The sequence below is a fragment of the Ptychodera flava genome, chromosome 4, assembly GCF_041260155.1.
Source record: "Ptychodera flava strain L36383 chromosome 4, AS_Pfla_20210202, whole genome shotgun sequence".
Taxonomy (NCBI): domain Eukaryota; kingdom Metazoa; phylum Hemichordata; class Enteropneusta; family Ptychoderidae; genus Ptychodera; species Ptychodera flava.
Window position 1 is genome coordinate 21,209,177 of NC_091931.1, and position 24,756 is coordinate 21,233,932.

Genomic DNA, 24,756 nt, shown 5'->3' on the forward strand with positions numbered 1-24,756 from the left:
TCATGGAAATTTAGACCAGTGATCAATATTTTATGCCAAAGTTGTATTTACTTTTTAAACGTAAGAACGTGAAAAGGCTTGTGAGCTTGCGCAAACAGGACAAACAAAATGGCTGAAGGACAGTCGACGAAGCAGAGTGCAACCATCTCATTCACTCTGCCAATATCATGCCAAATTTGTCTTGGAAAGGTTTGCAATAATTATCTTATTATTTCTATTCGTCTTTGGGGCCCGGTATATTATGAAGCGAGCCCCGCTATTCAAACACGCTCGTCTCATTTTCGGCAGACGAGACATTGATTCCTGAACTGAACATGTTTCGGCTGGAATTGTGCAGGCGTGTCGTCAGCTGTGGCGGTCCGTTTGAAACACTGAATGTCAACAGTAGGGCTTCTTTTGGAATGGAACGGTTACGGTTGTGCAGTGGATATACTGTATTTGGACGAAGCCTTGATCCATATCTTTGGCTCACTCTGAAGCTAGAATGTGGAGAAGGCTTTTTAATAACTTCGGGTCAATTTAATTTAAAATTGATTCGTTCGCGGTGAATGAAAACAATGGAGGTACATGCACAAGCGAGAATGTACACTGTACAGTAATGATGGTAAAACAGGTAGCAATATATTCGGGCGTTACGTTGTTCTCTTTCGGGTGATTTCTCCGCAGTACTTCGGGTTGCAGACAAAATTAGCACCAGTAGGCTAGATACGCTTCGCATGATACAAAACCTCTCCGCTGATTATAAACAATGGAAGACTTTGACTAATTAGCCATTTAATAATACACATGTTAGATTAGAAGTACCGTACATATTCGTTGATTAAAGGTTAAATACTTGGCGTAAAGGGGCTTTCCATAGGTCCAGTAATTTGGGGATTTCCTTTACAGAGATTTTTCCAGATGCAATATGTGAAAGCAGTGATCCCGTCAAAGCATGTTGATGTTATTTGTAAAAAATATGTTAACTTTCAATTTATTTTACAACCTAGTGGTCACTTATGTGTCAAACAAACAATTTTATGTTTATGTAGGTTTGTTTATTCTTGTTTGTTCACAATCATTTTATGCAGACATTTGGTTTAACATTATTCACTTGTTTACCAGGGTATTGTGCAAACTGATGCATGATCATGACTATTATTGCGATTTTACCCCTATAATAATAGATTGACATCGTCTCACCCCTAGTCCCCCTACTCCCTAGATGACAGAATTGTTTCACTTGAATTAGCCTTTCTTTTGCAACCATGATGGGTGGAAGGCTTTGGGTGGAAGGCCAGCTCGAAAGCTCAATAACATTCACACATTCACAGCATACCTCAATGTCAAGATGAAACCAAATGACTTGTTAATCATCATTTAACCACACAAATTTTCATGAAAATAAGAGTAAACATGGAAAGGAAACCTAACGTCCAAATCCTGGGCATTCGAACTCTAAAGTGGCCCCTGCCGCCAGCTGTGTAATGCAACGTTACGTTATGGTGGCAGCCTGTTCATTTGAAATGGGGTCAGCCCTGGGTCACAATAACAGTACTGCCAGACACCTACATACTGACTCGGCAGATTATAGCTGTGATATCGCAGCGGTACTTGTGGCGTGTATCGAACGCGCTCGGATCATTGAGGTCATCGCGGGACTGTGGCGATGACCCCAATGACCCAATTGCGTTCGATATACGCCACAAGTACCGCTGCGATATCACAGCTAAGCAGATTACTGCAACCACTGGTGAGAGTCACGGTTCATCTTTGAAAACAAAACCGGTTCTAGTTGGTGACTCAGTGGTACTGGTTGTCAATCGTGAGTACCAGTTGGGGCTGACCAAAGCCGCCAACTGGTGTTGCTAGACCCATAGAAAACACCGAAAAAAATTTACTGAATGGCATACAATCCAATCCGTAACTTTGAGTTTCACCTTCTCATTATACCGAACTGTGAATTGAAAGTGGACGTTACCAGTGATGACCCAAGTTTAAACAATAGCAACCCCCAACTTCCATGCAACTACTACATATATTCCTTCCAATAAATTACAGCAAATTAGCCAGCATGAGCCACAATAAATAGGTAGTGGTACAGATGAGACAGGTGTTGGTAAATATTTCTAATTTTCTTCATAAATATTGTTATATTTGAGTTACTCCAGTGCGATCAATCAAAGGGGTAGATGATTTGATCGAGAGGCCATTTTGCAGCCTTACTTGGCTGGCTCATGGAGTCTGTCTATTACCTCCATGGCTGGCTTGACCTCACAATGACCCCATTTCAAACAAAAGCATGCCACCACAACAATTATTCACAGCTACTTTTCCTGCATATTGTGTAAATTTGCCTTCAGTACACAACATTTTGCATCAGTAACACATTTTCACTTCTAGACAACAGGTACCGTTATTGAATTTATATCAAGTCCCTCCAAAAAGCACTGAGTACAATGTAGGTGTGTACAAAGTTTCAAACTGATACGTTTAGTTCCCGTGCCCTCATTCTTTGCTGTTCTAACCCTTCTCTGGTTCATCTCAATTAAATGGAATTTTCCACCGATAAATTTGTACATACTGAGGGACAGTTGATAATTAAAAAGTCCATACTGAGAGACAGTTTATAATTAAAACATGTATGACAAACTGACTGCCCTAAATTAAAGTTTTGAAATTTAAGTTATACTTTAAAATTATCATTTGAACACAACACCCCCACCCCATCCCCCTCCACATGATCAAATTGCTGAAATAAAGTGTTGGAAATTTAAACTGTTCTCAGGTTTTTGAATAACAAACACTTCAAAACAATATGAAAATGGTGATTGAGTATTATGCACATACATCATCAGGTTTCCATGGGGTTATAAAATTTATGCAGAGATGACCGGGCCCCCCCCCCTCCCCCAACACAATGTGTATTGTTTATCATGCAATTGTCACCGCAAAGATGTAAGATTCTTGATACTCTCCATATATCTAGTTATCAAAAGGAAAATTTCAAATTTCCATTTCAATATGTCTATGTGGACTCTAAATGCTTCTTTGTTTCGCTGACCAATTAGTCAAGTGGGTATAGCTTTGTGTACACAACTACAATACAAAATCAAATATCAAGTGGTATATTTCATAACAAGATTATCCCTGAAAACTAATCACAAAAATAATGAATATTTTTTATTAGGATTATAAAATATTTCCATAAAATATATCAATCATCACTTGTGATTATGCCCTCAAGCAAATGGACACCATTGAAACTAAAAAACTTGTAAACAGTGATTTTGTTGCAAACCAGGGACCTCATATTGAGAGTGATCAGCAGAGCTCACGCGTTATTGTTGCCGTGAACAGAGTTTTCCTTTCTTTTCGAGCGAGATATGCGCGGCGTACAAGGGGAAAGTGATTTCCATTGGGAAAAGATTTGAAAACTGAGCATCAGCTTCGATGGATTGATTCATTGCCGTAGCACAGGAGTAAATCTGAGTAAAAGATAGCGATGCCGAAATCCCCAGTGGAAGATTTTAAAAACATTAACACCTAATTTCACGGTGAGCTGTGTTGCTTCAGTCTCTGATTTGTGGGTTTGCGTGTATTGGATTTCTGGCCTCAAGAGCAACTTGGGGCCACTAACCTGTAGATAACCTCGCAAACAGAAGAAGTAAGGCAGACCTCACACGTACATTTTCACCATCACGGGACTGTAACACTGGAGCTTAGATTAACCCCGTCTCATCCCCCTCAGAAGCTGGACGTTGTAAAATATTCCCATTGTTTTCCATGGTCAGCTAGGCGGTACCATTGGGAGATAAGGGGTGAACAGGTTAAGCCCATGAATGATTCATCCTGGGGCTGAGGCGAGACGTTGAAGATGGCTGTTGTCTTCAGATTTTTCATCAGTTGCAATCCACCAAAGGTGTGCAACACCTTAATACCATTGGTTGTATTCATGATATTCCCATATGCAAATATCTGGACTATGGCCACTTTATCGTCTGATCAGAGGATGTACATGTGAATCCTGCTACATTTAGGTCATGCATCTCAGGAGGCAAAGTTTCTGTCTTTGGGATGTCTTGGTTATCTCATTTTCATGTAAGTTTACTCATGTCAATGTGATCTCTAGATTACAGAGACCTGAAATGCTTTCCAATCAATGGCTGGCAAGCATACTGGTCATCAATGCGCTGCCTTTTTCACCTGCAGGCATAACATGCTATTAAATAAATAGAGTGGACTGACGTTGGCATTGACAGGCACATGCTACCTGCAATCTTTTCCCAACTTCTTCTTCTGGCAAAGGACATCAGAGGTCAATGATGCAATGTCGTCACTTCCAGCAGGATGCTTTGACAGAGAGGACGGTTTCAAATAATATTGAAAACAGTTCAGTGTATACCCATAGACTGATCCGTATAGACTATACATAAACAACAATATACTGCATCTATCTGAATCAGATTCTATAGATTTCAGAGTTCACTGCTATTTGATGGTTTGTGTACAGTCCACTATTTGGAAAGTAAAATGAAGGTAGTGTGTCCATGATGTTTTCCTCATCATTACTCTGCCTTCATTATAGAGTTTGGTATCCTGGAGGAAGGCTCCCTTTTCAAATTCAAACGCTGTCTTATGTACATATATATGTGTGGGCAGTTTCATAACTTCATGTATTTTTTATTGTGGCCTCCAACTGTTTGATGTGAACATTATTTGCTTGTTTGGTAACATTTTCTTTTGTTTTGTTTGTTTTTATAGATTATCTATTTGTTTTGTGTTTAATGAAAGGAATCTCACAGAAATCCTTTGAAACTTCTTGTTCGTTTGGTGTAACTACAGAAACTACAGAAAACCCTTGATACACAACATAACCACAGTACATGTATACTAGGTTCAGGTTCAAGAGTGTATTTCTCAACATCCAATAAATTCAAACTTCATAACTCAGAAATGATTGATTGGTTGAATAAAAGATAATAGAGGCAAGCTCTGTGGTTTTTGATTCATCTCTGGACTACGTTAAAGCGTTAAAGGCCAGAAATTTCCCAGCAATACAATGAATTACTATACATCTTGAGAACTGGACAATTCTGATGAGATCCTAGATGTGTGTGTTCGATATATAAAATGGCATTGGCAGTAGATGTGAGGGGGTGTCAACTTTGACCTTATTAAGGCAGAATGTACCTCGGGGGACAGATATTCGGACTTAAAAGTTTTACAATACTTTTCTGTTCAACTACTTTTTAGGGGCTCATTTTGAAGATTTAGGAGTGAGCAAAATTTTGGTCCTCTTAATTTTGTGGGAATTTAAGTTTTTCCCGTAAAGTTCAACACAGGCATGGTGGCAATTTTGAATTTCAAATATTTGTAAAACGTGAAGTAAATTGTTTCTGTAGAAGAAAATTTGCATGTGAGTTGAAAGTTTCCATGGGAAAGTTTAATAAAATGTTTGTCTTTCAGTTTGAGGTGCACCCCTGTAATGTGTAATGGTCATTCAGTTATCCTGACCTATCACAAAAATCAAGTGAATACAGCAACTGTACAATGCCAGCAACTGATCCATGCGCTGAGTATTTTTTTGTAACGTTTTTTTTTTTTATACAGGTGAAAGAGCCTACTGTTTGCCCAAATCAACATGTATTCTGCAGTGCATGTATGGAGATGTGGCTTCAACACAATGACCATTGCCCAACATGTAGGACATCCATAACCCCAGACAACCCGTGTAAACCTGTCATTGGTAAGTGGTGGTTTAAAACTCAACACATACAGTAACCTTATCCTGCCAAGTCTGTCATTCCCCATCTGCCAAGTCAGTAAAAAGCGGTATCGATCCAAAACTACATAACCATGTTTTCCCATACTAGGCATGGTATACATGTACATGTACATGTTATAGTGGGTTGAGTCAGTAAAAATGATGAAATTAAGTTTACAGTTTTTTACTATATATTTACAGGGACTTTAACATTTTCAATTTTTGTTCAAATACAGTATATAGGGCATGTTTCACCTCACTGATTTTGTCCTAGTTGACCTGATTGTTAAATATGAACTTGGCAATGTAAGCGTTTATGCATGGCAGAATACTATAACAAACCTTTCAGTTTCTTCAATGTACACAGCAAGCTGTAATTTCTTGAGGTATTTTCTCAAAAAAAAGATGAAGAGTGGCTTACTACCTGTGTGCCACATTTGTTCAAGACAATTATTCACATACAAGACCGTTCACTTACCTCGTCATATAACTGTTGCCTTTTTCCTGTTTTGATTTGATGCTGAAGTTAATACAGTTCAATTCCTTTTTTTTAACTTTCACATTGCAATTATTTAATCCAGTCTTAACTGCCACCTCTTAAAAGAACACGTGCCATGAAGCCATGAGATATACACATACCAGTGAAATGTACAGTGGAATTGAATTATTGCCCAGGATCACTACATATAGTTTGTGTTGACATACATACATAGATAATAATACATGTACATGTACGTTGAGCCTCCTCTAGCTCTCTGTGCCACAGTCACACACGGTGAAAGTGTTACAACGCTTATAAATAAAAAGTTGATTACATGTATATATTCCTGAATGATCTAGAAATGTATGCACCTGAACTTTTACCATTGGGAATAACTCTTGATGACTTGAGTGTTTTTTTACATCTTCATAATTCTTTAAGATATTCAGCAACCAAAGCCAAGGCAATTTAAAAATACTAAAAGGTGGATCTAGCATCAAAGGCCGTTGAGTAAAATTCTGTCTCTGGCAATCATCAGCAGCCAGAGATGATCTCCTGTGTTTATTCTATTCTCTGTCTTGTACAACTTTCCTAGGTGGTATCAGTCAGTGTGAGACCAATGCCAGGCCGATGTCCACAGCTTCTATGAGGAAAGCAAGATTTGATGTACTCTATCAAGACTATGAGGTACAGATTATATGCTGCCTTGTCATTCAAATCCTTGTAGTTGTAACCATAGACAAAAAGGGTACATGTATAACAACCAAACCACTGTGATAGCATCATTGTAAATCACAGGCCTCTTTACGGCAACCGCTACTCATTGGTTTCTTTGCATAGGTACATGGAGCAGAAGAAAGCTCTGGCTAGTGAGAATGCTGTGGTAGGGACTACACAATTTCCTACAGTCAAAGGCTGTCACAGAACAGCCCTTCAACTCTTGGGCCACCAAATTGTGGTACAGTCCTTAGTTTGTGTGGCAAAGTTGGACTTCTATAGAGGGAAATAGGGGTAGTTGGTGAAAAAACTTGGGGGGTGGAGAGGGGTAGATTTGTTGGCTTCAGCATTGACCGTTTCATTAGTCAGCAGTACATGCTGATGCACGGTACAATTACATCATAGAATCTGGACAGAGCTGATTCCTGATGCGTGACAGTGGCATCACTGATATGCAAAAAAATAACGATTGAGCCAAAAGGTTTGATGAGACTTTCAGAAAATATGCTCACCACAAAGGCAAAATTGGCACGTCACCACCCAAAACCATAAAAAAAAAACAATCAGGGCAGCCAACTGCAATCTGCAGCATTAAACATAGGAGCAAACAGGCAAAAATTCTGTACTCATTTCTCTATGCAGAAGTCTATGTCAAATGCGTTGTGCTAAATTTAGTAACAAAACATACAATTGTGATCTGCCCTCCTGATTGGCTTTGTCACATGTTTCCAAGTAAACGTCAACACTCAAGTGCTGCCTTTGATGAGACTAGGTTTGTACTATATTCTACTTGTAAGAAAGCTGGGAGAATAAATGAAACTAGCTTGCATTTGATAATAATAATAACTATAATCGTAAATAATTATAGCTTCCAATATCATCTGAATGAAACTAATTGTACTTCGGGAAAGCTGAGAGAAAGACTTAAACTAGCCGACATCTCATAATGGTAATTGAAGCATTGAAATTTTATCATATTAGTACGATGTATTTTTAGCAAGATGACATTTCCACTCCATTTGCGTCACCCCAAGGATAAAAAAAGATTGAGCTGTTGGTGTGTATGTAAAAACAAAACTCCCTCCTTGACATGTTTGTACCTGTATGTGCTGTTCCATACTTAGTACAAAGTTGAAAGAACTCGCGCCTACAGAGCCAAAACCTATGAGCCCTAGGAACATTACAGATGAGCCAAAACCTTTGAGTATAACTGAACAGAGTTCAGTGTATGCATCTTCTTCAGAGCATTACAACCATCCTGATGGTGCTGTAATGTTCAGTGGGCGACTTACAATATCATCTTGAGCTTGGAGAGCTTCATTTACATATGTTCCCACACATTGCCAGCAAATCAATCACACGTGTAGGATTTTATGGTGGACAGCAGATGTAGAGTCCTCACAGGAGAGTCTGCAATTCTTCAGAGTTATGACATTATTTTATTTTCTTTTTTTTTTAATTTGAGCAATCCTCCCCTGACGGCTTTAGTGTTGCTGTCATTGATGAAGCATGACAGTCCCTGACAGCTCCACTGTCGAGTATCGCTGCGCTGCCTGCAGCGTAACATCATCAGCGTTGAGTTTTTCTCCACCTGGTAAATGAATGTACTACTCAGGGTCGGTTTCCCTCACCCCTTACTCACTGACTCTCAGGGAACCGTTGCTAGCCTTCCCGTGATGACAATGCACTCCAGAGCTCGTCAGTTTTATTTCATAGACACCAGTCGTACCACCAGTCAGTGCAAATACTCCAAACAGCGTGGCGCCCAACTCTCAAGTGCTGAAAACATCACTTATCACTCAAGCCCCTTTTATTTTATCAAAATTTATAGTGCAGATTCAATTGACATATGGGTCTATTTTTCCGAGCAGTGCACCAAATTAAACTCTCTGGTCTGTCACTTTTCTCAAATTAAAACTGGGTACGTCACATGAATTTCTTATAGTCTTTAAACATGCATGGGAACGCTGAAGCTGGCCAGTGACACGGCTAATGACAACACGATAAAATATTCAAAGTGGAAAAAAATTGAAATGACACAGTCATGCATACTGAATGGATGGATTGCGTGTCCCTTTTCATTGGTGTTCCACGTTGTTCATTGACCAGCCAAACCCTACAATTAGCCGTACATCTGACATAGCGAGACAGCCGTTCATGCTTGTCAATATCGTAGACCACAGTTTGTGCGCAGATGCATCACCAATCGAGGCCAAACTTTTAATTGCTGGGATTAACATCAACTTCAGATAAAAATTTTCCTTCTGTCTCGGAGTGTGAACTGGTAAAACAGCACAGACTTAGCTTACTGTTATTAGTAGATATGTACATGTTGTGTACATCTCAAAAACTACAATTTTTTTAAGAGGAAGTTTCTAAATACTGACTTTTGTTAAAGAGATGTGTGCAGTGTGTGATTGTGAAGTCAAGAATTTTGCTAACGTACTGGGTATGTCATTTGTGTAAGCTTGCTGGAAAGGAAAAATGTGAATGAAACTGGTGTCTGGAAGATTAATGAAAATGGCTTAATAAAGTGATTAACTTTGGAGAAATTAATCGAAAGGGAAAAAAATTAATTTAAGGCACAAATTTGAGTAAAGGCTGTCCTCGTGAGATCTTTAGGGGATTCCCATGTCGTTGCAATAGAGCTTGTCCAGCAAAATTAGGTTAGGTGGTCACATCTGCTTACACTCTGTCATTACCTACATGATCATCAGTAGTACATGTAGTATAGTATAACTGTTGTTGAGGTATTCTGTACCATGCAGCAGTGAAGGAATATGATAGAGGCTAATTCAATTGTTAAGTCAATAAAGATATAACGGCAGCAGGCTCCTCCGCAGAAACCTACACCAGTATCACCCTAGTCCGTCCCCTCTGTAAATTTCATCACTGAGAATTATTATCTTGATGTAAAGTGAAATATTCTGATATTTATGAAAGTATACACAACAGCAATGGCACAAGTTGGTATTATTGTAAGTTTAGCGTTTTCCCATTCAGTGTGTATGTAAGTAGGTGAGGCAATGATCATGGTGGAATTTCTCTGTCTTCGAAAGCGTCATTTTCAGATGGAGACTTCAAAAGTTCGAACTTAAGGCACATTGTCTCACTATTGACTGCTCCACCCCCATCGTCAAGTCTGGAGGTCCAGCTCCACCACTGAAGACAAAAGGCCAACAAACCATTGTTGGTAAAGAGTCAAGATAGACTATGGATAACATCCTGTAGAACATGTTATTTTTCTCACACGGATGAATGGCCAAATGTCCTTCAGGTTTGCCCACTGGGATGGCTTTACAATCAATCTCTCAGTTGTCATATCCCCTTTTCTGATACTGTAAATTTGTGAACCTTCATAGTTTTACACATACATCAGTACCCTGAGTAAATTTCATGCATTGATGAAGATGAAATATTAGATCATGAAAGTAGCGACGTTTCAGAGCATCCACGACTACAATGACGGGAAACAGTTCATGTTTTTGAGTTTTTACTTTGTCATTCAATCCCTTTTTAATAAAGTCAATGAACCCAATTCATGTCAGTATGTGATATTACATATATTACATGGTATTACACTTGTAGAGCAGTATTTTATGTTAATGGCTCAGTAGGTATTGTAGTAAAATGAGTCATTTGTCCCTGGTTATGTATTGGGTACCCCTTATGGTATATATGGATAAAATTCTAGTCATCAAAAGGCAACAGACATGTTTTCCGAGTTCCTAAACCATTATAGTATGTACTCAAATCTTAGCTAAAACAGTGTAATGGTGAGAATTTTATTGAACAGACAGTAGCTCATTGTTATGTGTCCACTAAGATGGCAAAAATTACTGGTTCTTCGTTGTTTTCACAGTCTGCTGAGCTCTCTCTGTAAGATGAGTCAAAGCCGTATTTTATCAGCCCCTTCTTACAGTATGTTTCAAGATTCTCATCAATATTTCTGATTTCTCAGACGAGACAAATTAAGCAGAGCAAGAAAGCTGGCCAAAAGTCATACTGTAGCTACTTATGTCCCATAAAAAAGTATCATCTATTTCTCTCTATCTTCATCCTTCTTCCCCTCTCTTAGAATGAACTACAGAGACTGGAGGCACAGCTTGCGCTACTTCACAGTCAAAACCACACCCTCCAAAAGCAGCTTGAGACTGATCCGCGAAGGCAAGTAGATGCGTCGCCGTCCAAGAAGGAAAACTCCCCGAAGGGCAAGTCCAGCAAGAAAGCCCGTGAGTTTGATGCCCTGATGAGTTTAACAAATAAATTGCAGCAAGCCACTGAAACATATGAAGCCATCAAGTCGGACATGGATACTCTTAAAAAGGTGAGTGTTAATTTTCAAGTTGTAGTTTGATGTTTGCAGCTTTCGTTTTCTCAAATATTTCACTGGCATAGCTATTTATTTATTTTTTTATTTTTTTATTTACAGGCACATCTATAGATTTATTTATTTGTTTGTTGTTTGTGTTGTCTGTTGGCTGTATTTTATGGAGGTGTTTTGTTTTGTTTTTTTGTTTGTTTGTTACGACTTTTTCAAAAATTGGTTGAAATCCATGTACACGGTGACAGGCAGAGTTCCTAATTTGCAATTACGCCGTGCAACGCAATTTTCTATGTTTGGTTCCACCCACCCTACTAAACACAATGGGGTCGTACCAAATGCTGGTGGTTAAAGGGTGAAAGATCAATGTCAACCATGCATGGGATATAGGTGGTTTATTCTACCAAATGGAGTTTTGTATTGTGTTGCTGTTCTGTCCTGACCCTGTAGTGGTGTGCAAGGTGAAAGAAAGGATAATTTTTGAAACCCAAAATGTGAAGAAAGGATAATTTTTGGAAACCCAAAATGTGAAGCATCAAAGTGAAAATGTTTCCCTTTATAAACGTGCAAAGCCGTGTACATTATTTTATCATTCTTGACCATAAATTGCAATTATTTTTGTGCACCTGGTGAACAATTTTGAAACGCGCAAGCTAGTACATGTATGTAAAGTGACCAAAACACAAATCAGTCTCTCAGTGTGTTTAATATTCATGTACCACTTGGGTAAATTCCTTTAATCTGATCTGCAAGTAGCTGCCACACTTTGTGTACTGACTCCTTTATGCTTTAATAATAATAAAATTCTATGGAGAAAAGTATTTCTTCATGTACATATTAGAATGCTTTTTCACTTTTATTCACTTGTTACCTCCCCGAAAGGTTCAAAACTGATATATTTAGGACGAACATATTCATTGCTTTCAGGTCTTGACCATGACTATATCATCAGAACACATTTTTTCAACAAATTTCACATACAGATAGCCGATATACTTAGTATATTTCAAATCCACAAAACTGTGAAAGTAAGTTTTGATGTTGTTTGCACTATTTCAGGTTGACTTTATGCAGGGATCAAAGTAACTATGTGCATGATAGTTGTTTGGAAAGTCTAGATGCAGATTTTGACAGAAATCCTTCATTTCCTAGCTTACAATGTACGTGTACTGCACATAGCTTTAGTTCACCGTTAAGTTCACTGTTTTATTGGGTGCTTCATACGAGATATCCCATAACCGATCACAAGTTGTTTACATGTATGGATATAGAACGCTGCATCAAGTGCCAAAATTAACACATGTCAAAGAACGTAGTCGTATTAAAATTTGAGCAGCCATGCTAACGTCATGCATGCGTTTACCCACTGCGTTGGCTTAAAAAGCTGTTGTTTGCAACACCAGCGCATGTCATTCACCATAAATCTGTATTTTATAATTCAACAGGGTCAATTCATATATGTATGACCCAGGCGTTAGGCACGTTTTCTCAAGTACGGTAATCGATACCGGCAGAATTTGATGAACCTAAAGATGAAATATTCATTCTACTTTTTTTTTAGTTGATTTGCCATTCACCAAGACGTGAGCAGTTCTTTGTGATATTCTACAGCAAAAAATGTGCAATAAAGTGTATTTTGCTGTGATTTCTGAAGGAATCATCAACTAGGTTGCTGCAAATCAAGTCCCTTGTTGAACAGTTCAGACACAGTATCAAATTGACGTCATCATCACCAATCACAAAAACAAATCAATAAAAGTGGCCAATGTTGAATAGCTGTGCCGCCCGTGCTCTCTGTCAGCTAATAACTTTGAAACCAAACTTACAGGCATTTTCAGTCATTCACAATTTAAGACTGTGTTTTTGTCAAACAACCATTTATGATTGACAGCGCATCGGACCCATATTTCTATGGCTTACAAAGTTTTTTTTGTGGAAAAGCTGACACTGTCTGTTTGTGGTGCATGCAGTATGCATGTCAGTGTACATAATACATTTGCAATTCATTTGTAGTCAATGAGAATCGGAACTGCTACCTTTTAATATGAAATATTCACATTGTAGATTGAATTAATAATAGGAACTTAAACAATTAAAAAGAGCAAGTCGAAAATACAAACGGCTACTGTCTGATAAATAGTAATGTCCCTTTTCTGTGGTGGTCCATTTTTCTTGTGTCTCCTTCACGAGTAACAGGGTGCGGTCTCTGCGAAGCTCGTGTTTGTAGGATGTACTGGAGTGAATTTGCTGCAGGAATTGATTTTTGGGAGAAAAGATGTGATTTTTGCCACGGCAGTGCATGTTTTTTGCCATGGGATGGAAACATTTTTGCTGTTGACAGATTTTTTCAAGTGGAGATATCCTGATATCAAGTCAATGGAAATTTGTACCTCAACAGATTTCTTTGTGAAAATGTGTGAAACAAAATTTTGGCCATCCAGTACTTTGGATATATGGATACCTATTCCTGGATTTGTCACCAATAAGGATTACTGGGATTGATTTTCGTTTCTTTCGTATTTTCGCCTGGAATTTGTTAGCTGATTTTTTTTTCCTTTTGGATCGAATCGCAGAGAAATGCCAAACTGGAACAAGACAATGAAAACTTGAAACTAGAAAATCAGAAACTTCGGCAAGAACTAGCTGGACGTTCTCCTCAAAAGTAAGTAAAACTCCTTCCATATTTCAAAAACTTTTAATGGTATTGTATCTTTTAAAAAAAGAGGCTTTCATTGTGGTTGTCTTTTTTTGAGTCAAAACGTCTCTCAATTCTTGAAAACTTGAGATTTTTTTTTTCCTTTTGTTGTTCAACACTTATTGCATTTCAGGCAAGTGGCACTAATTTCAGCAATTGTCATACTTCCATAAATGCATTTTTCAAGGGAACATGTATGTAATTGCCAGGCAAAGCAAAGAACTGATAATTGGTCAAGTGTATTTGTCAAGTGTATTGTGATGTACACTTGTTTTCGTTCATACTGACTTTTTCTTATGAAAATAGAAGTATGTTTCTGATGTTGCAATGGATTTGAGGATGGAGAGATAGACCTGTACATAGATATGTACATTACAATCTCTCAACTCCTCTCCTCACTAGCACCCCCCTCAAACCCAACCATTAAAAAATATATCGCGGAGAAGTATCTGTGTTAGAGAATGTATCCATACACCCTGCCAATAAATGATCACTTCCCTGTTTGTAATATTTTATTTCACGACAATTTAGCAAATGAATGATGACAGGAATACACTGGCTGTATACTCTTTTATTCAGTGTGTTGTTCTTCAACTTACATGATATGCTTACAATGTACCTTTCCCCAAGGAGTAGCCAAGGTTCTTAGCAATGCAGCAGTGAGGGGTTGAACTGTCTATCATCAGTCTCTGTCATTACACACAGATTTGCCACTCCCTTCAAACAAGGAGACACTGCATGTCTGTTGGCTCTGAAGGACTACCTTTAACGTGAAAAACAAAGTCTGTCCCATATTATTTTTATTCAAATTATTTGAGTAAGTCAAAGTGTTAACATCAACATTAGGCCTCCTCTAAGAAATGACTCCGAAACAACGATATAAAAATATGTATGTTGTAAATGTATACACTGCAAGTAGCCTGTAAGGTAGCCACTTAGTCACCCAAATATCTGTCTTTTCTAATCTTGAACAGAAACGAAAAAAGTCAACAAATCCAGCATGTTAGTCCTTGAAGACTTTCTCTGACAACACGTTTGCAACAGGTTTAGGTTTAGTTGGTGTGAAAATTTAATTAAACAGCTCTAGTGAAGTTTTTCAGGCTTCTTTGACACTTCACTGATTCAGAGATTTCATGCCTCTATCCCAGCTTCTGTTGAATAAATGCCATACTTTCAAAAAATTAGAATTACAGCAAGTCATTGGTATCATAATGTACATATTCACTGGGTGGGAAATGTGATCAGCTTTTTCATGCCAACTCCATGAAAATGATTTGCCTTAAGTCTGCAGGTTTATGCATACAAGGGAATAGTAAAATTCAAGCTAATGTAAGAAAGTGTGTTAGTCTTAATCAGTAAAAGTAGACAAAATAGTTGGGTTCTAACTGGATTGATATTGTTGTATTGTAATCAGAATTTCTTTTTTCATTCCTAGCATGACTGCTATTTTCAGTGTAATTTCTCGACTGTTTTGTTCAACATAGTGAAAACTGTAGCTGGTAGTACAGAATAGTGTAGAAACAATGTTTATTCAAAAGCCTTATTGACCATCCAATTATACAGCTTCTGAAGATGCATAGAAAAGGTGAACAATGCACTCCCGAAAAAAGCGCGGGCTTTACAAATGCGCCAAAATCCAATGTGTTGTGAAACACACTCTTCTGGAAAGTTTGCCACAGTTTTAGCTGGGTATTGATCAGTGTCTGAGCCTGGGATTTACGTCTTGGGAGGAAAAAAAAACCTGCATGATTAAGCTCTCTTACTATTGAACGTCTACCATTACTCATTAGGGAAAGCGTGATCTCCTTGAATGAAATGTTGAAGAGTTGCCGACGTTTTGAATTAGTCTGTTTCCGCTATGTGTCTGCCTAAGCTTTGGGAAAGTGGATCACTTTGAAGTTTGCCACCAGCAAAAAATCAATAACTCCCTTTGTCGAAACCCACCACTCTCATCTTGTTTTACTCGGATAACACAAGTACATTGGCAGTAAACATAACTGTGCATTGATTGATTTTTGTCAACAAGTGTCTATTCACAGCATTATTCCTTTTTTTTCACTCTCTCTTTTATTGGCTTTACCTTCCTTATCACCAATAATCTCTGTTCTTGTTTCTCCAAACGCGTCATTCCAGACTAACAGTTGTACCGCGGAATAGTTTCTCCGCCAAACGTACCAATTGTCTGTGTATCGGCAAGTGGAAAATCACTATAGTGGCCCGACGAATGCAACACCAGTCGTTGCTACCACAACATCGTCCATAATGTATTATGTTTTGACTATTATCATTAAAGAAATCCATAATACCATTGAATGAACGATGAGCTCCTGTTAGATCCCGCCTGCTCTTTGCGCATTTTGTCCATCAGAACGGAAATCGCACATCTCGTACGTAGAACTTCGGATTTTACCTCTTTCTAGTAAGTTTTGGCCATCTTTTCAACTTTTTGTTACCCACATCCATTTTGCTAACATCGACAAATCATTCAATATTTAGATAAATGGATTTTGTTTTCACTGCATGGGTTAAGCAAGCTTAATTTCAATTTTTTAAATATTAAAAAGTCAACAAGCAAAGCAGCTTGCATCGGGGTGATTTTCTTAAATAATTTCTACAACTTGGATGGCTCTTTGTCTCTGTCTCTTTATCTACCAAGCGTATTGATGTTTTCTTTGCCAATGACAAAATCCACAATCACTGAATAAATTATTGCAATGAATAAAATAATACAAACAGAATCTTTAACTGCAATGATTGTTAATTCATTAAGCCGGGTTGGATGGGTTCCAAGTTTCTTGCACTGACTTTCTTTAATGAAAAGTTTTATTTTGGCATCCACTTTTGATTTCTTTGTGGTCACTGCACACAGTCCATCAACAACTACGCTGCCAAGAGATCTTGAAGCAAAAGGTTCTGTGAATGTTGCACGTGGGATAAGTTTTCTTTGTCCGATTTGCAGGGCGCCAAAATCAAACACCATGTTAATTTTTGAACAGGGGGGAGGAGTGCTTAGCCCGACACAATGGCGTGACATCACAGCATTATGCCCTCTGTGTTTATTGTTTATCTTTTGCTTGTTGTTTCGAGGAGAACAAGGGGATAAACACTGGATAAGTCATTGAGTGATGAATAAACAAGTAGCCAGTTAGGTGGAAATAATCCCATTGTATTAGTCTTGCTAAATTGCCCTCTATAATGTAACCAGCCGCAGTCAAGTGCCAGCTCTATGGTTCACTTCCCCAGTCCTTGATTCGGAAGTCCAGTTTATTCGTTTCTTGAACTGTACCTTAGTCATTGTCTTGAGTCAGTGTCACTTCTTCAAGTCATCCTGGCGACGACATCACCGGTGATGCTTAAAAATTAACACAAATAGATTTTTTCTTTGGCTTTGATTGAGGTACGTCCAATCGGAAAATCTATTGAATTAAATTTTAACACAACAGGTTTCTTTTTTTTTTCTTGCTGCCCACGTGACCAGCTGAAGCTAGGCGTAGGCCTTTTGTCCTTTCTCTCATTACCATTTGTCTGCTTTTGGATTAGGAGATAAATAAATTAAAATAATTAATGAATAATCAGTAACCGACACCTTCTATTGTACCAACAAAGTACTAAATAAGTAAAAATGATAAATAATATACTACCTGTAATGCTGGAGTTAGACCAACTGTAAATCTAAGTTAATACCTATTATTCTAATACTGGCTGCGACAAGTTGCCATTGTATGAAAAAAATAATAAATAAATAAACAACAAAAAACAGACGCTTTTCTGTGCCGTGCTTGCTAAGTTCTGAATAAATGATTATGATGAATAAAATAAAAGCACATAGCTGGACTCGGCCCAAGACTTTTATGTGTGTGTGTCTCTCTCTATTGAGTTAATATGGATTTTAGTATATCTCTCGTTTCACTAAGAAGATATATTGACCAAAAATGGACTCCTAGAAGCCCACAAGCAATAAATAAATAAATTGTATAAATAAGTGAAAACTGCTACTTAAATGGTGAGATAAAGCATTACCTGTTGTCACTCTCAGTGTTGATATGGTATCCTTTGTTTCAACCAAGTAAATAAGTAAACAGAAACGAACTTTGGCGGAAGTTCCCTTTTCTTTTTTTTTAACGTTTCTAATCAACAAGTGAGGCTGATTATCATTCCCCAAGGTCTCCTTTGTTACAGCAAGCAAATGACGGTTGTAGTCGCTAAATAAATTAATAAAAACGGACATCTTCTGGTTAGTGCTGAATTAGTCATTTCTTTCAACATAAATAAAACAGCAGCGCAAAAAGAAAGACACTTGTTATCAGGAAGCTAATTTACAAAGTTGCTGAAAGCCCCCTACAAAAAAATGAACGGAAGCTGTCAGTTCCATACTCTCAGTATTGATGATAGATTGCGTTTTGAGAGATTTTGTTACTTGTTATCAGAAAATTTAATTGTCTTGCACACATTTCTGTATCACGGCAGTTTCCTTGTACCGGGCGCTGTCAAACAGGTACACCATACATAAGCATGTCAAAGACGCATGTTCTTCAGCGATGATACATCTGCCCATAAATATTGAAGAGGGAACAACTTGTCATTTTGACAGTCGGTTAAATTTTTGATATGATTCATGCGCCCATTGATATTTACTGAAATCTCGGCTGGAGTATGATTATTTCATGCAGGAGTCCACCGGGACTATTAGAACATAGATTAAAAAGTTCTGAATAAGTAATAAAAAATATGAATAAAATACCATGGTTCTGTAGGCGGCAAAATGCTATCTCTTAAGTTCTGGTAGACCTCAATAAAATGTCCAAATACACAATTGTCTTTGGCTCGGAGCAGTCGCTGATAATTCCAGTCGCTTGTCTTTTTGGCAAACAGATGTCAAGTCCCAGCTCTGTGGGCATCTTGTAATTTGCCCAAAGTTGGCGGCGGATTTCTGTTTCGCTTAAACTGACAGTTGTCATGTTTTTGAAAAAATACAGGTTGTTAAACTCTACTACCGTAGCATATGTTTTCAGAGTACAGCAGGGCAAATAGTTCATGTTTCGTAACATCAGGATAATTTGACATCAGTCATGATCGCATGGTTCATAACTTTTGCAATCGAAACAAGCAATGTAAGAACATCAACCTGTTCACCCCCGATTCCCTGTAAACAGGTCTACAGTCACCAGTAATAACAATGGGTTTGGACCGAACCATGGTGGTAAAAGGGTTAAACCTGTCACCTCCCCTCTCCTCCGTTTCCCACACTTTGGTCCGACCAAACAATAGTAACATAGGGGAAGAACCAAAGAATTTCAATTCTGTACCCACCTACCTTGCATTGTTATCTTCTTCCAACATTCTGCCTGCTAGTGCTACTTTATGTTGTCATTATACAAAATCTGGGGAAAATGTTATAACTGCCAAAAAAATGGATTCTGCCAAAATTTATTCACATTTTCTGTGAAGTTGCTTTAAAATTTGAGTTGGTGGGTGTACATGTATGCTTGTGTGAGTGTGCATGTTCTTTCTTTAAGACTAGCGTGCATTTTCATTCTTTAACCCTTTGAGCGCCAATGTCAATTTTTGTCCCTATATCAAAATATACACCAGTCAACTTTTTTCTAAATTTTGCAAAAATTATGATAAAAATCCAAAGCCAATAAAATGTGATGTTCATTTGGTCCAAAATTGTCAAAAAAATTACAGAAAAATTCACAAAATTGGTAAAATGTTACACACTATAATTTTGGTGGGAAAAATTGCAGCGCTCAGAGGATTTTAAGACTAGAAAGAACAATCTGTTATTCTTCTGTGCATGATTACACAGTTGAAATAAATGAACTGAGAGAATGGGTGAATAATAGTACACGTATCCTTATTCAAAGAAAGCTGTTTTTTGCTTTCTTCATGCTTCCTTCCTTCCTTCCAGCAAAGACAGCCACATTTTCTGCTCTGTAAAATCTCAATAAGTTATGTTGCCTGTATGAAGAACTGTAAAATCAGTTATTTGACGTTTGCCACACTGTGATATTATCAAAGGGAATACATTATTGAAGACTTGTCTCGAAATCAATAATTGGTACATAATGTGTGTGAACATCAGAACAGAAATGCTTGTCTTAGAGTTTTTGACATTTGAGAAAGTTTGTTGTTGTTACCTGACGTTTACTGTATATCTGTGTCGGGCAATCAGAAGAAATTAAATACTTGTGTTTATGGGTTTTTAATGGTTCTTGTCCAGAATCATTGAAAAAAAAATATGTGAGGTATGGCACAAACGCAGTAGCTCAAGAGATCACATGATAGTGGTACAAAAAAGCCAACATGTAAAATGTATCTGGAAAACCAGTATTGCTGTGAGCGTTTTGTGCATGTTGTTTTCATCCTGGTTCCTACATCTGAGTTCAACCAATGGCAAGATTTTAATCTCAGTGTAGCTTTCCATGAACATTATGTAATAAAGGGGGTAAAAATCAATGAAACAACATGAGAGATGGGGCGTACTGACATGTAAGCACATCAGAAATCTGCTTACAAGCTGTAGAGACACGCACTTGTGAAACCTGATAAAGGGGCAATAGCGGTAACCTTTGACAATATTTTCACTATTTTTGTTCCCCAAAAACCAACCAAAAACAAATTTCTTACTTTTGTCGATAAAGTATATTGAAATACAAAGTATTAGCAGTGCCAAGGGATGCATTGACTTCAATATGTGATGTGATTGTTGACAGATGAATTCTAGTGGAGAACACAATTCAGTTGCCAACAGTAACATCCTACATTATACATATACAGGCTTTGTGGAGCACTGGATGTGGGAATAGAGAAAGCTATGCTATCTTACAGACAATACAAAACACCGGATAATGTGTCAAAAGTTTCAGCTTATGGAGCTTTCTGTACACAAAACTAAATCTTGTTGGGTGCTTGCCATGTTTCATTGTAGAGTCACCTGTTCACGACAAAAATAAAATTGTGTAACGTACTTGAAAGGACAGAGTTGCAGAAATAAATGTTGTATTGTCCTCTCATGATGATAATCTATCAAAAGTTGAACTTTAATACTCAAGCAAACAGTAGACCTGACACGAAGCACAAATGTTTATTTTGCACCATACATCACCTTGTGGCAAAAATATGATTGAAAACAAAGGGAATGCCTTGACCCAGAAGAAAATGTTGTGTACAAGTGCACTTACATTAACCACTGTGTACAAATTGCTATGTCAGCCTGTGTGTACATATATATACATATATAACTGAATATATTCTGTACAGGTTTGGTAGGTACACAGTCGCCGCCCAGCAGTCCAAGTTGGAACAGTACGAACGTGAAATCAAACAGCTGAAACGAGCTCTGAAGAGCAGTGATGACTACATCGACCAACTTGAGGGCGAGCTGGCCAAATACAAGAATCCACACCAACACAATAACTCAAAATCCAGGGATTTATTCACCAGCAGGTCATCAAGGGACGGTGAAGGTTCCAGTTTATCGGGACGAGACCGGAATTCTTCTGCATCGTCGGGTGTCAGTTCACTCTCCATGGAAAACTCACATCATGATGTATCCGAGGTGGTTGACCCAGGTCAGTCAGGACAAATGCAACTCATAGAGGGCAATGTTTTTGCCAGGAAACAGAATGACAGCGTGGAGACCCTTCACCCCAGGGCTGTTACCTCACCCAGGGATAGTTTCACCACTGATAACTCTCTCAATCTTGAGCTGCCAACTCCTCTAACTCCAGCGTCATTTCTGGGTAGACTGTCACTGGACCGATCTTCGGGCCAAGTCACATCCACACCTCAAGACCAAAATTTCCTCAGTAGTGAAGAGTCCAGCGCAGACAACAGCAGGAGTTCATCCCGCCGGAGACTTAACTTCGGTGCAGACTCCAAAATGAGACTTAGCACTCGGAGTAGAATTCAGGGCCAGGGCGACACACAGCCGACAATGATGTATCAGAAAACATACCACATCCCAGATGACAGCTTCCAACTGGAGAAGCCAAGTGACCTTGACTGCTCCAGTGGCCTGGATATCACGGTGACATCAGATTTAGAAGATTGTACGAGACTGATGGCAGAGGCAACCCAGCGAGTGGAGCAGAGACGCTTGGAGAGCAGCGAAAGTGACCAGTCAACAGCAAGCAAGCCATCTGACAGCATGGATTGTGCATTGAGGAGTGATCTGTACCATTTCAGCGGAAACCAGATGAATTTCTCCGGAAGCACAGCCCTGAGTATGAGCCAACTACAGATGTCGGCTCCCTGGCCCAACAGACCGGGATCAGCCCCAGGAACAATGTTAGATGTGGATAAAACTCACTCAAATCAGACCCATAGTTCTCTGAGTAGTTACCCTGAAATCCGACGGCCAAGTTCAGCACCAAGTGTGACAGAACTCTCTTGTAACTCGGTTTCACTAGTCTCTGCAGGCTCTAACATCTGGAAACCTTTGTCAAACCCAAATCCAGACAGTTCAAGGGCCAACCCAACTACAGGCAGCAGTACAGCGTATGCCATGACAGCTACAGAACCCAACAACCATCTGCCTGTGAGCAGACCAACTTGGCAGCCTCCTCTGCCACACAGGGCATTCAATGGCACGGCTCATGGATTTGAATTCCCCCAGTTTTCTACCAGTAACCAGCAACCTGTGTTTGGAACTTTGCTACAGGCAAGGGCCCTTGGACTCGGCACAACCACCCACACAAGACCCATCGGCAGGATGTCCCACCATCCACCATCAACCACCTCCGTGGTACCTCAGCCACTGCGAGCAATGCACCATCTGCAGGAGATGCAGGCGGTGGCCACGGCAGTGCAAATACCCAGTGCCGGCAGCCTGGCTACAGAGAGAAGTCTGGACAGCCGCAAACGAAAACCAGAAAACGAAGTCTCGTGCAGCAACTTGTCCAACAATCTGCATGAGCAGCCTGGCAGCTATAGCCCTTCAAAGACATTCAAATTGTTCTGAAAGTGCTGGGTAACGTTCATTGAAAGAATAGATAATTTAATACATGCACATCATGTTTTGGCATATAAAATTGCTCCAGATAATTGAGCTATGTAAATGTCACGTCTTTCATAACCAATTTCTGTATGTCTTCCATTGTACAATTTACTGCATGTATATGCATCTATGTTCTAGATTTGCATTTTGTAAATAATTCAAAAAAATATTTCAAAAAAAGTTTATAATTTTGTGATAAATGTGTTCTTTATTGTAAAAATGTCACTTCTTGAATCAAAACAAGATAGGACTGCAAGTCTGTGAAGCTCTCTATCATGCAACCAATTCGGATTGAGTCACAAAACATGTCAGCAAGTGTTGTCAACTGAAACCAATAAAGTCCTTGTAGATTTGTTTCCCAGTCACATCAGCAAGTTGAAGTGTTAATTTTGTCTTCAAACGACTTCCCATTTATCCAATTATTCAATTCCCTCCCAGCAGAGTTTACAACTACACAAAAATGAAATAATGTATTCATGTTTTGCTGCTCTTTTGAACAGAAGAATGTTGCAGGAAATCGAAGGGGTCTTTTGTCATCACCATCAATGCAAAAAAGCATATATTCTCTAAAACTGGCCAAAAACTGAAATAAATGCTGAGATGTTTTTGACCACCTGCAGATTCCATGTCCATAATTTTACAACAAAGTGCTGCATCATAGCTGCAGTCTCTACATATCTGAAATAGAATCATCCGAGGTAATGACTTTGTGTTGAAAATGTGCATTATCAGAATTGCAAATTTATATCTGTGCATACTTTTTCTTCAAAATAGTTGCAGTAAATAACGTTCCTGCCCAACTGATATTTGTGTGTGCAGTGATTTTTTTTTCTTTGTCTCCTTTCCTTCTTTCAAGAGGATATGAAAAAGGTGTACCTTTCTGTATGTTTGGTCTTTCATTACTGCATGTTCAAGACACCAAGGGGATGGGAGATGGGGGGGGGGGCAGAGCAATAGCTTTTGCAACATAACGAATCGATTTCAGCCTTGTCAGGCAGTGAAAATTTCGTACTTGAACTAGTAATGGTTGAACCACGGTGGAGGGACCGTGGTTGAACACAGGACGTGAAAACCTGCACTTCTCAAGATTCGAATCCTGCCGACAGCAACCGCTGGTCTCCACAATTCGGGGTCTCCACTGCACTGCCTTGGTATGCAAGCACTGACTGTCGAGTGCAAATCGTCACCACGGCACACCCGGGCAACTTGGTAAAGTCACAGTGAGCAAAGCAAAACTTTGACCGGTGGTACACTGGACTTTGTTACTTTGAAATCGATTGGTTGACTTCGTTCTCAAGACGCGTTCTGAGACGTCGTATACTGCAGCTAACGGTAACACATTACGGTTCTTCGCTGTTTACCAATGTCTGTGACAAGGTGTAATTCTCACACACCCGGGGTGTTATGATGTAAAAGTATGCCTAGAGCGTGCAAAATAATTTGAATGTATTCAAAATGGGGGTTGAAGTTGCTTCGGGGCGTGATAGCAATTTGGTATTGACTAAAATCCCAGAAATATTCAGTAAACAAGCGCAAAACGTGTTTAGTATTCCTGAAAACTGTCCACGTCACCCCTCATCCATAACAATAAATTACTTACTCTACCACCTCCGTAAGAAAAATGTTACTGAGTAAATTTGGGTAAATTTGTCAACTCCACAGCTGGTAGGTGCTGTTAGCGGTGTTACAGTTCCTAGAAATGCCTAGAAATTTACTAAATTTCGGTGCAAATAGCTATAGATGGTCCATCGCTACTTGCGCTTGCCCCGGAGACAAAATTACCCTAAAAGCA

The 24,756-nt window shown here is 38.8% G+C and overlaps 1 protein-coding gene across 1 annotated transcript; it reads left to right on the forward strand.

Moving 5' to 3' along the window:
• The first annotated feature begins 31 nt into the window (after window positions 1–31).
• LOC139131163 (ORC ubiquitin ligase 1-like) lies at window positions 32–23,768 on the forward strand. Its single transcript, XM_070697133.1, has 6 exons — window positions 32–189; window positions 5,593–5,728; window positions 6,823–6,914; window positions 11,023–11,271; window positions 13,842–13,930; window positions 21,227–23,768. The coding sequence occupies exons 1-6, from the start codon at window positions 109–111 to the stop codon at window positions 22,926–22,928; spliced, it is 2,349 nt and encodes a 782-aa protein (XP_070553234.1). The 5' UTR covers window positions 32–108; the 3' UTR covers window positions 22,929–23,768.
• The last annotated feature ends 988 nt before the right edge of the window (window positions 23,769–24,756 follow it).